The 14,684-nt window shown below is 49.7% G+C and overlaps 1 protein-coding gene across 6 annotated transcripts; it reads left to right on the top strand.

Moving 5' to 3' along the window:
• Positions 1–32: 32 nt before the first annotated feature.
• Positions 33–13,680, top strand: LOC139000087 (zinc finger protein 551-like). 6 transcript variants are annotated; one of them, XM_070402363.1, is made up of 4 exons: positions 1,234–1,277; positions 4,835–4,943; positions 8,661–8,784; positions 10,241–13,680. In XM_070402363.1, the coding sequence occupies exons 3-4, from the start codon at positions 8,664–8,666 to the stop codon at positions 12,130–12,132; spliced, it is 2,013 nt and encodes a 670-aa protein (XP_070258464.1). In that variant the 5' UTR covers positions 1,234–1,277; positions 4,835–4,943; positions 8,661–8,663; the 3' UTR covers positions 12,133–13,680. The 6 variants fall into 6 exon arrangements, with proteins under 6 accessions (XP_070258462.1, XP_070258464.1, XP_070258465.1 ...); XM_070402361.1 differs by lacking the exon at positions 4,835–4,943 and having other exon boundaries at positions 33–1,277; XM_070402364.1 differs by lacking the exons at positions 1,234–1,277; positions 4,835–4,943 and adding an exon at positions 1,437–1,448.
• The last annotated feature ends 1,004 nt before the right edge of the window (positions 13,681–14,684 follow it).

Here is a 14,684-nt window from a genome sequence, read left to right as displayed (position 1 = left end):
CTGAGTCCTCTCTCCTTGGCTTGCAGACGGCTGGCTTCTGTGTCCTCACATGAGTGTCACACTGTGTGTGTGTGTGTGTGTGTGTGTGTGTGTGTGTGTGTGTCTTAATCTCATGAGGGCACCAGTCCAATCTATTGACCTTATATTGCATTTTTATAGACCTTGTTTTCAAATATAGTCACATTCTGAGTTAGTGGGTGTTAACATTTTTGTGTATGAATCAATTGTATACAATTCAGCCCATAAGAGCCCCCCGTGAATCATTTTAGAAAAAGCTAACACTGCCTGGCCAGTGTGGCTCAGTGATTGTGCGTTGACCCATGAAGCAGGAAATCGAGGTTCAATTCCAGGTCAGGGCACATGTCCGGGCTGCAGGTTTGATCCCCAGTGGGGGGCTTGCAGGAGGCAGCCAATCTATGATTCTTTCTCATCATTGATGTTTCTCTCCCTGACTCCCTTCCTCTCTGAAATCAATAAAAATGCATTTAAAAATTGAAAAAAAAAAAAAAAAAAAAGAGAGCTAACGTTAAGGAACTCTCCGGAGGATTGTCAGTTGTACAACACCCCCCCCAAGCCTGCCAACCTCCCCCAAACCTAAAGGTGTCATTGCGGCCGAGACCGGGGGCCAAACTCCCAGCCTTGGCTCGAGGAGACCTGGTAACAAACATATGGACCTACTCAGTCAGAGTCTAGGCCACACCTTAATTATTACTTCTGCTGATTATATTTTATTGATTTTTTTAGAGAGGAAGGGAGGGATAGAAACATCGAGGATTAAAAAAAAAAAAGTCGTAAGCGGGGCGCGTCAGTGAAACTACAACACAGACGTGATCGCTAAGTGGGAACCGACCCCGTAACCTCATGGTTCCCGGCTCCAGAAACAACCGCAGAACCACAGAACATCCTCAGCTGCTAGCTTGCTAAGAACAATAACAACTCACCGCTTCGGCGGGAGAAACTACATTACCCAGAAGGCAATGCGCCCAAAACGGCGGATGGAGCCAATGAAAGCCCAGGAAACGGGGCGTTTCAGCGACCCACACGACGTGAGGGCGGGACTTCCGGGTCCTCCTCTGGGCGGTCGGGGCGGCTGGTTTGGAGGATTCAAGGGATTCGCGCGCCGAGTCCGGAGGGAGGGAGCGCCGGGGGGTCGTCCCCGCTGCGAGGCGGGTCCCGGCTCCGCAGCCGCCCCGCCCCGGTTCGGGGCCTCCGGCCTCCCCCGCCCGCTCCGCCCGCTGAGCCCGAGGGCGGCGGCCGCGCCGAGGCGCCCGGCTGAGGTGAGCGCGCCCCCCGGCCTCCACGCCCCCCCAACCCCGCAGCCCGGGCCCCGCGGCAGGACCGGGAGGCGCTGGGGGGCGACCCCGGTGGGAGGGGGTGGGGAAGGGGGAGCGGCGGGGAGCACCGCGCAGGGCGGCGGAGCCGGGAGGATCGGGGAAGCCGAGGCCCAGGTTTGTGTCTAAAGCGGCGGAGAAGGTGCGGGCGGCTGGCGGGGGGTAGGGCGGGGAGTTTTACTTTGTTTACGTGAGAAACCATGGAAACCCTGCTTCCATGGTTTATTGGAGCCGAACCGGGACTCGGATGGAGCTGGGGGAGGGCGGCTACCCCGTGTTTACCCGTCGGGGCCACAGGGGGGCGCGCGGGTCACGTGGAACCCACGGGGGTGGCGGAGGGGGCGGGAGAAGCAGGGGGGGGACCGCGCGATTGGGTGAAAGTAAATGATGGGCGGGCGCGGGTCGGGGAGCGGGATAATGGAGTTTGTGGTCTCGGTTGTGCCCCAAGGGGTGTGTGGGGGGTGAAGGTTCAAGGTACCCGGACGTTTCAAAGGGTGTCTATCGTCTAGTCCAGTGGTTCTCAACCTTCTGGCCCTTTAAATACAGTTCCTCATGTTGTGACGCAACCATAACATTGTTTTCGTTGCTGCTTCATCACTGTCATGTTGCTACTGTGATGAATCGTAATGTAAATATCTGATATGCAGGATGGTTTTGGGCGACCCCTGGGAAAGGGTCATTCCACCGCCAAAGGGAACCGCTGGGACTCTATACTAATAAAAGGGTAATATGCTAATCAGACCGGAGACCTTCCAGACGTCCTTCTGGACAAAGCCATGGTGGTGGGGCCGAGGCAGAGGCTGTTAGGGGTGATCAGGCCAGCAGGAGTGGCAGTGGGAGCAAGTAGGCCGGTTGGGGGCGATCAGGCTGACGGGGGGGCAGTTGGGGGCAATCAGGCCGGCAGCGGGGGGGGGGGGGGGGGGCAGTTGGGGGCGATCAGGCCTGCAGCAGGGGCAGGGGGGGCAGTTGGGGGCGAGCAGGCCAGCAGGTGGCGCAGTTGGAGACAAGCAGGCAGGCAGGCAGCTGAGCGGTTAGGAGCCAGCGTTCCCTGATTGTGAGAGGGATGTCTGAGTCGAACATCCCCCACGAGGTCCCAGATTGGAGAGGGTGTAGGCTGGGCTGAGGGACACCCACCCCCCCCCCCCCCCGCACTAATTTCATGCACCGGGCCACTAGTGTTACTATAGATGCAAAAAGACAGACAGTCTTAGTTAAGGTCAAGGTTGACCAGAATCGAACCTGGGACCCTTCAGTCCGCAGGCCGACGCTCTATCCACTGAACCACACCGGTCAGGGCTAAGTCAGCACCAGTGAGGAGTTTCCTATAAACCATTCCCAGGAACAAGAAGGTGGTCAGCAAGCAAAACATCAAAGCCAGTAGCAAAGTTGTTACACCCAGTTCAAGTAATACCACCGGTAGGTGCAGAAGGCCAGCCAGCGCCAGTCCGCCGGGGGAAGGGCTGAATGTGATAAGGGTTCCACGGATCCAACAGAATGAAGGACATGGGCAGAGGGGAGCTACCACCGTCCTCCCTGTTGGTTTGCATAGCACCTCTCTAGCGGAGTCTCTAGCGGAGATGGCTGTGTGCAGGGAGGGAGCCCCTTGCCTACGGAGTCTAGTGTCTGACTGTCAGCCTATAGGTCTGTGATGCTTACGTTTGAGTTAGAACTCCTAAAAGCATTTCCTTTATTTCCGTGTATAAAAAGTTAGAATGCTTACAGTGAAGGTGTTCCAGACATAATTCTTTTTTTTTCTTTTTCTTTTTAAAAATATATTTTATTGATTTTTCACAGAGAGGAAGGGAGAGGGATAGAGAGCCAGAAACATCGATCAGCTGCCTCCTGCACGCCTCCTACTGGGGATGTGCCTGCATCCAAGGTACATGCCCTTGACCGGAATCGAACCTGGGACCCTTTAGTCCGCAGGCCGACGCTCTGTCCAATGAGCCAAACTGGTCAGGGCGCAGACAAAATTCTTTACAGATGTTTACAGCTTACTTCCCTTCTGGGTTCCTCTGAATTGGATTAGCTCAATTTTTAAAAATACATATTTTATTGACTTTTTACCTAGAGGAAGGGAGAGGGATAGAGAGTTAGAAACACAGATCAGCTGCCTCCTGCACATACCCCACTGGGGATGTGTCCGCAACCAAGGTACATGCCCTGGACGGGAATCGAACCTGGGACCCTTCAGTCTGCAGGCCGACGCTCTATCCACTGAGCCAGACCGGTTAGGGCTAGCTCAATTTGATCTTAATGGGACATATAGAGACTGGACATTTAATGAAAAATTTGAATCTAATTGTGACCACATCCACTCAAACCCAGTAATCCTCCAAGCTGCTTGCTTGCTTATGGAAGAGGAAAAGGTAGAATTCCTGTCTTTCAGGGTTGTTATTGTCAGAGTGAGATGGTTAAGGTATTCTACTTGACTTAAGGGAAATTGAAGCTTATCTTTTGACACCTTATGTCCTTTTATAGCTAGCTGTTGTAATAGGTAAATGGTGTCCCTTTGGGAGGTTAGTAATATCTTAGAGTTTAAGAGTAAATTATTGCCGAAACCGGTTTTGCTCAGTGGATAGAGCGTCGGCCTGCAGACTGAAAGGTCCCGGGTTCGATTCCGGTCAAGGGCATGTACCTGGGTTGCGGGCACATCCCCAGTAGGAGATGTGCAGGAGGCCGCTGATTGATGTTTCTCTCTCATCGATGTTTCTAACTCTCTATCTCTCTCCCTTCCTCTCTGTAAAAAAATCAATAAAATATATTTAAAAAACTATATTAAAAAGAGTAAATTATTTACATATTGAATTAGAGTGAAATTTCTAGAAAAATTTGACATTTAAATCAGCTTTTAGTATCTAAGAGAATAGATGGGACTTGCCTCATATACCTGGGGCATTACTATTCAGGTAAACTTGAGAGTAAAGAGGTATTTCTGTCTTTTTTTACAGAAATGCTGGGAAAGGCACTACATAAATCCATCACTGCAAAATATTGGCAGTTCACAGGAAGGGCTGATGATGGGTTATGTGGAATTGGAACCATAGGGTACTTGGGAATAACTGTAGCCATGAGATCCTGTACAAATCTCTGTTCTTTCCCATTGAATTTTTTTTTTAATATATTTTATTGGTTTTTTACAGAGAGGAAGGGAGAGAGATAGAGAGTTAGAAACATCGATGAGAGAGAAACATCGATCAGCTGCCTCCTGCACATCTCTCACTGGGGATGTGCCCGCAACCCAGGTACATGCCCTTGACCGGAATCGAACCTGGGACCTTTCAGTCCGCAAGCCGACGCTCTATCCACTGAGCCAAACCGGTTTCGGCCCATTGAACTTCTTTAATGGAAGGACAGGAGAATTATAGGAACTTGTACATGGAATTAAAATCCCCGTTTGAAAAGTAATTTCGTGTATTGGGATATTGGTGCGTAAAGGATATTGGTGACTGGAAAGGCCTGAAGTGGCATGGAATGTCTTGTAACGAATGTTTCCTCTTAAGATTCTACGGGGGACGGAGCCCGAAACCTAGACCTGTGCCCTGACTAGGACTCAAACCATCCTCCCTGTGCAGGTGATGACGCTCGGCCAGCTGAGCCTCGGACAGCCAGGTGGTGAAAGGCATTTAAAGTTCTTTTTATTTTTTATTTTTTAACTTTATTGATTTTTTTATAGAGAGAAAGGGAGAGGGATAGAGAGTTAGAAACATCGATCAGCTGCCCCCTGCCTCCTACTGGGCATGTGCCCGCAACCAAGGTACATGCCCTTGACTGGAATCGAACCTGGGACCTTTCAGTCTGCAGGCCGACGCTCTATCCACTGAGCCAAACTGGTCAGGGCCATTTAAAGTTCTTATTTTCCCAATTGGTTCAGTATCTGATTTACTTATTTCTAAATACATTTCACCCCTCTGCAAAAAGGATATGTGTATGTCATTGGTTTTTTCAAAAAAATCTTGCCCTATCAGGTGAATTGGGCCGGATTTGACTAGCGAAAATATATTTAAATTGCCCCATAACATTCCCAGTTTAAAGGGGACAGGTTCTGATTAAAAACAGATATTGGTTGATTAGGCAAGCTTTACTCCAGCTTAGTTAGGTGTGGTTCAGAACAGATAAAATAGCTGCGTTATTTCAAGGTCCTTGGTAATTTTCCCCCTTTTCATGGTAATTTTAATTTTTCTTAAACTATTAATAAAGAGAAGGGGAAACACCTTGTCATAGTTCTCAGAGTAGCTCTATGCTTGCTTCTGTTTTTTTTTTCTTTCAAAATCCCATTTTAGTTTCCCATATTCTTTTAACTTAATTTTTTAAAATATGGTTATATATATATTATTTTAAAAATATGTATTTTTTTTATTGGTTTCAGCGAGGAAAGGAGAGGGAGAGAGAGATAGGAACATCAATGATGAGAGAGAATCATTGATCAGCTGCCTCCTGCACCTTGACTGGAATCGAACCCGGGACCCTTCAGTCTTCAGGCTGACGCTCTATCCACTGAGCCAAACCAGCCAGGGCTCCCATAATTATTCTTAAGGGGAACAGCCTTCTCTACTGGCGCTTTCCTGCGAACCTTGTGTAGTTGTTCTCTGTTGCTTTTGCTCCCCAAAACCAGTAGGTCTATTACTTGGAAGAGGTCAGAACAGCCAGAATTACTTGTTCTAACAGGTAAGTTCCTTTGGGAACCTATCCGGGCCCCAGAGGAAATTGGGGAACAGTTGCTGCTTCCCCTCTGGCCGACACCAGCCTTTCTCCGCAGGGGGTTGCAGTCTGGCTGGCGGATTCGTAAGTGGTCACCTGGGTAACTCCCTGGGCACGGGGCGGAGAGCGGCCGGGGCTGGGCCTTCCTGCGGGTGAGGCGGAGAGAGGGAAATGGATTCCCAGTGCAGCACCAGGGAGGAGAGCTGAGGTTGGAGCAAGGCGCAGTCAGGGCGGGAGGCCTTCCGAGCAGGGCTCCAGGCTGCCTGTGTCCGTGTGGGCCGTCAGGGTCCGCGTACTGTACACTTGGTCCTGTTTGAATCTGCCAAGCGGTCCCTGCACCACACACGCTGAGGAACATGCAGAGGGCCAAGGAGATGTCCGGGGTGCAGGGCAGGGGGCGGCGGGGGCCGTGGGAGAGCAGGCGGGAGAGCGGGGTGGTCGGAAGAGCGATGTGCACTTGGGGAGGGAGTGCGACTTCATGGCCACAGGGCTCTGGCATTGACATGAGAGTGAATGAGCCCTGGCTGGTGTGGCTCAGTGGATAGAACGCCGGCCTGCGGACTGACTGAAGAGTCCCGGGTTCGATTCCAGTCAAGGGCACATGCCTGGTTGCAGGCTCCATCCCCAATAGGGGCCGTGCAGGAGGCAGCCAATCAATGATGCTCTCTCATCGTTGTTTCTATCTTTCTCTCTCCCTCTCCCTTCCTCTCTGAAATCAATAAAAATATATTAAGGAAAAAAAAAGGAGTGAATGAAGGGTGAGTCCATGTCTGGCAGTGCCTGGAGGAAACAATATGGACATGCTGAGAATTGCCTGGAAAGGGGGGCTGTTGAGGTCCCATATCCCAGGTTCAAGAGCTTAGGTGCCATTTATCTGCCCACCTGCCTGTTGCTGTTGAGGGCGGATGCACTGGTCAGTAGGACGTCGATGAGACAGCAGATGTCAGTGCCAGTGGGGCTTGAAAACCTCCACCGGCACAGGGAAGGGAGAACGCTACGCAGGGATAAGTCAGGGAGGCGGTGAAATCAGGATCCTGGGGAACAAGCTGACCAGAAACACGCTGTCACCCTAGCCGGCTTGGCTCAGTGGATAGAGCCTCAGCCCGCGGACTGAAGGGTCCCGGGTTCAATTCCGGTCAAGGGCACATGCCTGAGTTGCGGACTCGATCCCTAGTAGGGGGCGTGCAGGAGGCAGCCAGTCAATGATTCTCTCTCATCATTGATATTTCTATCTCTCGCTCCTCCCTTCCTCTCTGAAATCAATAAAGAAATATATTTTAAAAAAAACAAAAACACGCTGTCCTTGTCATGGGACCTTTGTGTTACCTTTGAAGTTGTTCTTCCGGGAATGTTGTGGGAGAGAGGAGTGATTTAAAGAATTATTTGCAGCCCGGCCTGCATGGCTCAGTGGTTAAGCATCGACCTATGAACCAGGAGGTCACAGTTCGATTTCTGGTAGGGGCACACGCCCGGGTTGTAGGCTCCATCCCCAGTGTAGGGCGTGCAGGAGGCAGCCGATCCATGACTCTCTCTCATCATTGATTTTTCTATCTCTCCCTCTCATTTCCTCTCTGAAATAAAAAAAAATATATATCAAAAAAGAGTTATTTGCGGAGGACAGTGCAAAGTGTCAGCCTCAGGGCCCTGAGGCTGGGATTTTTTTAAAAAATATATATTTTATTGATTTTTAAAAAATATTTTTATTGATTTTTTACAGAGAGGAAAGGAGAGAGACAGAGTTAGAAACATCGATGAGAGAGAAACATCGATCAGCTGCCTCCTGCACATCTCCCACTGGGGATGTGCCCGCAACCCAGGTACATGCCCTTGACCGGAATCGAACCTGGGACCTTTCAGTCCACAGGCCGACACTCTATCCACTGAGCCAAACCAGTCTTGGCGCTGAGGTTGGGATTAAAGGTGAAGGGTGATGTCATGTCTTTCGTGTCTTGGAGGGACGGGGAGACCACTGGGTTATTGCCTGACAAGACCAGCGTCACATCACTCACCCGTCTCTGTGGCCAGCTTCTCTCTCTAAGCCAGTGGTTCTCAACCTTCCTCATGCCGCGACCCTTTAATACAGTTCCTCATGTGGTGGTGACCCCCAACCATAAAATTATTTTCGTTGCTACTTCATCACTGTAATTTTGCTACTGTTATGAATCGTAATGTAAATATCTGATATGCAGGATGTATTTTCATTGTTTGAACATAATGAAAGCATAGTGATTAATCACAAAAACAATATGTAATTATATATGTGTTTTCCGGTGGTCTTAGGCGACCCCTGTGAAAGGGTCGGTCGACCCCCAAAGGGGTCGCGACCCACAGGTTGAGAACCGCTGCTCTAAGCAATGTTTGTGACACCCCCTGTCTTAAAGACAAGCGGCATTTTGGCCGACATGCCAGGCCCAGAGCTCAGGTCTCATCCATCTGCCCATCGGTGTTGAGGGAAGACACAGACTCAATGACTATAAGGAGAGAGCGACGCCGCTGGTCCCAAGGCCTGGGCTCTTCTGTGATGTGGGGAGCAGAGGAAGCAGGTGGACGTGGAGGGTGGGGGATACGACGAACTTGGAAGCCTAGGAGACGAGCTGATCGTGGACTGAACTGTCCCCATCACCACAGGATATGGACTTGGAGGACGTGGCCATCGCCTTCTCCCAGGAGGAGTGGGGCCTCCTGGATGCGGCTCAGAGACTGCTGTACTGCGAGGTGATGCTGGAGGTCTTTGCGCTGGTAGCCTCCGTGGGTAAGACCCTCCCATTCTCCCGGTGTCCTGAGGTGGTGGTCTGCCTCCTCTTTTTGATTCCAGAGCTATCTGTGTGTGTCCCACAGCTGGGCCATGGGCTCCGCGCATTTCAACCCACTTTCTTGTCGTACATGCTGGGCCTGCCAGTGCTGAGCCCGGCGGCGTTCCCTGAATGCCCAGGTGTGCCGAGCCGCCCTGGGCCTGTGCTGCTGCTCACCTCTGCTCTCTTTCATTAAAATTTGGATCAGGGGTCCTCACACTACGGCCCGCGGGCCACATCAAATACAAATATTGTATTTGTTCCCGTTTTGTTTTTTTACTTCAAAATAAGATCTGTGCAGTGTGCATAGGAATTTGTTCATAGTTTTTTTTTTTTACCTATAGTCCGGCCCTCCAACGGTCTGAGGGACAGTGAACTGGTCCCCTGTTTAAACAGTTTGAGGACCCCTGATTTGGATCACTGGGGTTCCGGGTAGTCGTACAATGGCGGTGCAGGGAGTTCCCCGGTTTTTCACAGGGTCGACATGTAAGCTCCTCTCAGAGGAGGCCTGGCTGTGCATGATGTAAGGGCCATGTTCAGATCATACCAAGAACAGCACCTCCCCCCCTCCTGTGTCCAATAGCGTTTTGGTGCAAGTTCCATTGGCCCCACCTCATTTCTGCCTTTTCTTACCCAGACTTGACACTTTTCTCTGACTGGTCATTTCATCTGTGACTTCAGGCTTCCTTCGTGTTTGCAGCCTCCTGACGCCACCTGTCCTTCTGCTGTCTTCTCCACCCTTGACTTAAGCATGTGATAGGAGGTTTGCATACATCCTTACGTTGTCTTCAGATACCAGCTACTCATTTATTGCATTTTATTGGGGAAAGGACACAATCAGTCTTTTCCACAGCTTGCCCGGTCACCAACGGACAAACTCTGCTGAGCGCTGTTAGGAGAGTGAGTGGGAGAGCCCGCTCTTGTTCCACGTGCTGCAGGCCGTCTCGGTATTCCTTTCCCGGTGGGGTCTACCCAATTCTGTGACCTTCAGAGGACCAGTGCTGCACAGTAGCCTCTTTTTCAACCTGTTTCGAGGCCCCTTATTATTATTTTTTAATAAATATTGATTTAATAAATATTGATTTAATAAGTATTGATTTCAGAGAGGAAGGGAGAGGTAGAGAGAGAGAGAGAGAGAGAGAGAGAGAGACATCAATGAGAGAATCACTGATGGGCTGCCTCCTGCACGCCCCACTCTGGGGACTGAGCCCACAGCCCAGGCATGTGCCCTGACCAGGAATTGAACTGTTCCTGGCTCATAGGTCGATGCTCAACCACGGAGCCATGCAGCTCGGGCAAGGCCCTTACTTGTAGACAATCCCATGGAACCAGCGTGTTATGTCTAACCTCTTGCAATGGGACTTGCCCCTCCGACCAAAGTCCACAACCAGCTCCTCAGCAGTTGTCTGCTTTCAGGTTGCTGGCATAAAACGGAAGATGACGAGACCCCATGTGAGCAGAGCGTGTCTGCAGAAGGAGAGTCACCGGTCGGGGCGTCTGAGACGGCGCCGGCCGCCCAGAGAACCCACCCCTGTGAGCGGTGTGGCCCGGCCTTGAAAGCTGTTCTGCACCTGACTGAGTGCCAAGCCGCAGACCTTGAGCAGAGAGCCTTCTCCGGTGACGCATGTGTGAGAGAATTCTGTTTCCCTGCAAACCCTCACCAGCAGCAGCGGGAAGCCAGTGCCGAGGAGCCCTGGGAAGGAGCTGTGGACGGGGCCTCGCCTGTGACCGTGTGCAGCTTCTGCGTCTCAGGGGCACCTTCCGTCTGTGGGAAGGTTGGGGAGGGCTTCCCAGCCACCCCAGGCCTTCAGCACCGGGCCCCTGGTGATCCTGAGGAGCCACACGATGGCAGTGAGAGCGGGCAGGCCTTTCCCAGCGGAGAAAATCGTCTCCCTTCAGGAGGATGTGAAAAAGCTGCCAGCCCAAACCAGAACCTTGTTCCACGGCAAAGCGTCTGTTCTGGAAAAGGGCTTTCTGAGTGCAGCCAGTGTCGAAAAGCCTTTAGACACATCTTTAACCTTATTCAACACAGAGGCGTTCACACCGAAGAAAAGGCTCACGAGTGTAGGGGTTATGAGAAGCCCTTCAGCGGAAGCTCTGACCTCAGCGAACACCAGAGCGGTCACACTGCAGAAGAACCGTGTGAGCGCAGTGTTTGTGGGAAATGCTTTAGACAGCGCACGAACCTCAGTCAACACCAAAGACTGCATTCTGGAAAAAGCACTTTTGAGTGTGGCGAATGTGGGAAATCTTTTCGCTTCAAATGCTACCTCCGCATACACCAGAGAGTTCACACCGGAGAAAAGCCTTACGAGTGTGGTGATTGTGGGAAGTCATTCAGCCAAAGCTCTGCCCTTTTTAAACACCAGAAAATCCACACTGGTGAAAAGCCATATGAGTGTAGGGATTGTGGGAGATGCTTTGCCTACAAATGTATCCTCATTAATCACCAGAAAGTTCACACTGGAGAAAAGCCGCATGAGTGTAGTAAATGTAGAAAATCGTTTCGACGACGCTACCACCTTATTCAACACCTTCGCATTCATTCTGAAGCAAAGCCGTATGAATGGGGTGAGTCTGGGAAATCCTTTAGCGACACCTCCAGCTTCCTTCAACACAGTAGAAAAATACCTTATGGGTGTAGTGAATGTGGGAAATATTTTAGCTGCAAATCTGACCTCCGTAGACACCAGAGAGTGCACACTGGAGAAAAGCCATATGAGTGTAGTGATTGTGGGAAGTACTTTAGAGAAAGCTCTGCCCTCATTAAACACCAGAGAGTTCATACTGGAGAAAAGCCATACGAGTGTAGTCATTGTGGGAACTCTTTCAGCCAAAGATCTAACCTTGTTAAACACCAGAGAGTTCACACTGGAGAAAAGCCTTACGAGTGCAGTGATTGTGGGAAGTCCTTCCACCAACGCTCTGCCCTCACTCAACACCAGAGAGTTCACACTGGAGAAAAGCCATATGAGTGCAGTGATTGTGGGAAATGCTTTAGCATCAAATGTATCCTCATTAATCACCAGAGAATTCACACTGGAGAAAAGCCGTATGAGTGTAGTACATGTAGAAAGTCGTTTAGGCAACACTCCCACCTTATTCAACACCTTCGCGTTCATTCTGAAGAAAAGCCTTATGAGTGTGGCAAATGTGGGACATCTTTCAGCAATACCTCCAGCTTCCTTCAACACCTGAGTGTGCACGCAACAGAAAGGCCTTATCAGTGTAGTGAATGTGGGAAATCTTTCAGCTACAAATGTCACCTCATTAGACACCTGAGAGTTCACACTAGAGAAAAGCCTTGAGTGTAGATATTGTGAGAAGTCCTTCATCCGAAGCACTAGGCTCATTGAACACCAGAGAGTACACACTCATAACAGCCACATGCGTGCAGTGTTTGTGGGAAAGGTTTTAGGCAGAGATCTAACCTCGCTATTCACCAGAGAATTCATCCGGGAGAAAAGCCACATGAAGGTGGTGAATGTAAATTCTTTAGACAACACCCCTGCCTTGTTTGACACCATTGAGTTCATTTGGCAAAAAAAACTCTATGAGTGTGGCAGATGTGGAAAACGTTTTAGCTAGAGGTCTGGCTTCCCGCAACACCAGGGAGTTCACACCGGAGAAAAGACCTTATGAGTGTAGTGTGTGTGGGAGATATTTTTGCTGCAAATCCCACCTCTTTAAACACCAGAGTGTTCAGAGTGGAGAACGTCCTTAAATGTGCAGAAGATGGTTTATTTCCTCACTCAGTGTAGCAGCACTGGAGGAGACTCTGAGAATTCTTCACCTGAATTTAAACATTTTTTAGTGGAACATACACTGTGCTAGATCTCTCAACAGTTTCATGTACAAGTGCATCTTTTTTAAAAAAATATATATTTTTATTGATTTCAGAGAGGAAGGGAGAGGGAGAGAGAGAGAGAAACGTCAATGATGAGAGAATCATTGATCGGCTGCCTCCTGCACCTCCCCCCTACCGGGGACTGAGCCCACAACCCAGGCATGTGCCCTTGGCTGGAATCGAACCCGGGACCCTTCAATCCACAGGCGGACACTCTGTCTACTGAGCCAAACTGGCCAGGACACAAGTGCATCTTTTTTTTTTTTTTTTTTTTTTTAATGTTTTTATTGATTTTAGAGACAGGAAAGGAGAGAGAGGAACATTGAAGAGAGAAACATCAACATTGATCGGCTCCCTCCTGGACGCCCCCCTTCCACCCTCCAGGGATCCGTGCAGCCACCTGGGCACGTGCCCTGACCTCCCGGTGCACAGGTCAGCGCTTACCCACTGAGACGCTAGCCGGGTACCAGTGCACCTCCAATGAGCTGCATTGCATTTTCTAAGCTGCCCAGGGCTAATCCCGGACTGATGTCCATTTTTGTGGCTAAAGTACGAGGAGGATTACCTCTGTCACTTCTTTTTTTTTTTTTTAATATATTTTTATTGATTTCAAAGAGGAAGGGGAGGGAGCTAGAAACATCAGTGATGAGAGAGAATCTTGGATCGGCTGCCTCCTGCACGCCCCCTACTGGCGATCGAGCCTGCAACCTGGTTATGTGCCCTTAACTGGGATTGAACTCGGGACCCTTCAGTCCACAGGCCGATGCTCTATCCACTGAGCGACACTGGCCAGAGCCTCTGTTCCTTCTGCTTGAGGAGGTCGTGAATACTCTGAGCTTTTGGCAGCATCCTCATTCCTTTGACTCTGACTAGAGAATGGACCCAACCCAACCGACAAGCATTGTTTGTGTGGCTTCTATTAGATGGTGTGTGTTTAAGTCGACCTGAGTGTACCACTCACCTCTGTGCTCACTGAAAAATGGCTTATTAAAGGTTTAATGTTTTAATAGTTGGTTCGATATTTCTTGTGTATTTTTTAAAATACATATTTTTATTGATTTCAGAGAGGAAGGGATAGGAAGAGAGAGAGAGAGAGACACACACACATTGGTTGGTTGCTTTTGGCAGTTTGGCATCGGAGGTGAAATTTCTGGACACCTGGGTCTTCCCGTTTGTAGTTCAAAGGAGGAATAACTCGGTTGTCCCTGAGCGAGAGGACTGTATGGCCATAGGGGCTAGTGGCCAAGGAAGCTCAAAGGTTGCTGAAAGATGAACTGATTTTCTTTTTTTTTTTTTTTTTTTTTTTTTAAATATATTTTATTGATTTTTTACAGAGAGGAAGGGAGAGAGATAGAGAGTTAGAAACATCGATGAGAGAGAAACATCGACCAGCTGCCTCCTGCACATCTCCCACTGGGGATGTGCCCGCAACCCAGGTACATGCCCTTGACCGGAATCGAACCCGGGACCCTTGAGTCTGCAGGCAGACGCTCTATCCACTGAGCCAAACCGGTTTTGGCAGATGAACTGATTTTCACTTAAGAATGCCATGGTGGTGTTGCTTTCAACGTTTTCTGCAGATTGAGTGTGATAAAAGAGAGGGTGCGGTTTTTTAAAAAATATATATTTTATTGATTTTTTACAGAGAGGAAGGGAGAGAGATAGAGAGTTAGAAACATCGATGAGAGAGAAACATCGATCAGCTGCCTCCTGCACACTCCCCACTGGGGAGGTGCCCGCAACCCAGGTACATGCCCTTGACCAGAATCGAACCTGGGACCCTTCAGTCCGCAGGCCGATGCTCTATCCACTGAGCCACACCGGTTCTGGCAAGGGTGCGGTTTTAAGTCAGAGGTCACACCTGACAGAATTAGTTATTAAATGATGGTCCCTAGAAAGTGGGTCACTGAACCACTTTATGTAAAATATTTGAGATGACCTCAGCTTGGAAACAATGATCAATAGAATCACTGATCGTTTTTTATATATGTTTTTATTGATTTTAGGGAGAGA

This window comes from Myotis yumanensis, unplaced genomic scaffold, assembly GCF_028538775.1.
Source record: "Myotis yumanensis isolate MYYU_CA2020_CCGP unplaced genomic scaffold, mMyoYum1.0.hap1 SCAF_23, whole genome shotgun sequence".
NCBI classification, from domain to species: Eukaryota; Metazoa; Chordata; class Mammalia; order Chiroptera; family Vespertilionidae; genus Myotis; species Myotis yumanensis.
This window is presented reverse-complemented; position numbering and strand designations above follow the sequence as displayed.

What these genes read in the sequence shown, in the direction of transcription:
- LOC139000087 (XM_070402361.1), top strand. Translation starts at nt 978, where the DNA reads ATGCGCCCAAAACGGCGGATGGAGCCAATGAAAGCCCAGGAAACGGGG. An exon ending in CGCCGAGGCGCCCGGCTGAG is followed by an intron (nt 1,278 to 8,660) that starts GTGAGCGCGCCC and finishes CCATCACCACAG; the next exon opens with GATATGGACTTGGAGGACGT. An exon ending in TGCGCTGGTAGCCTCCGTGG is followed by an intron (nt 8,785 to 10,240) that starts GTAAGACCCTCC and finishes GTCTGCTTTCAG; the next exon opens with GTTGCTGGCATAAAACGGAA.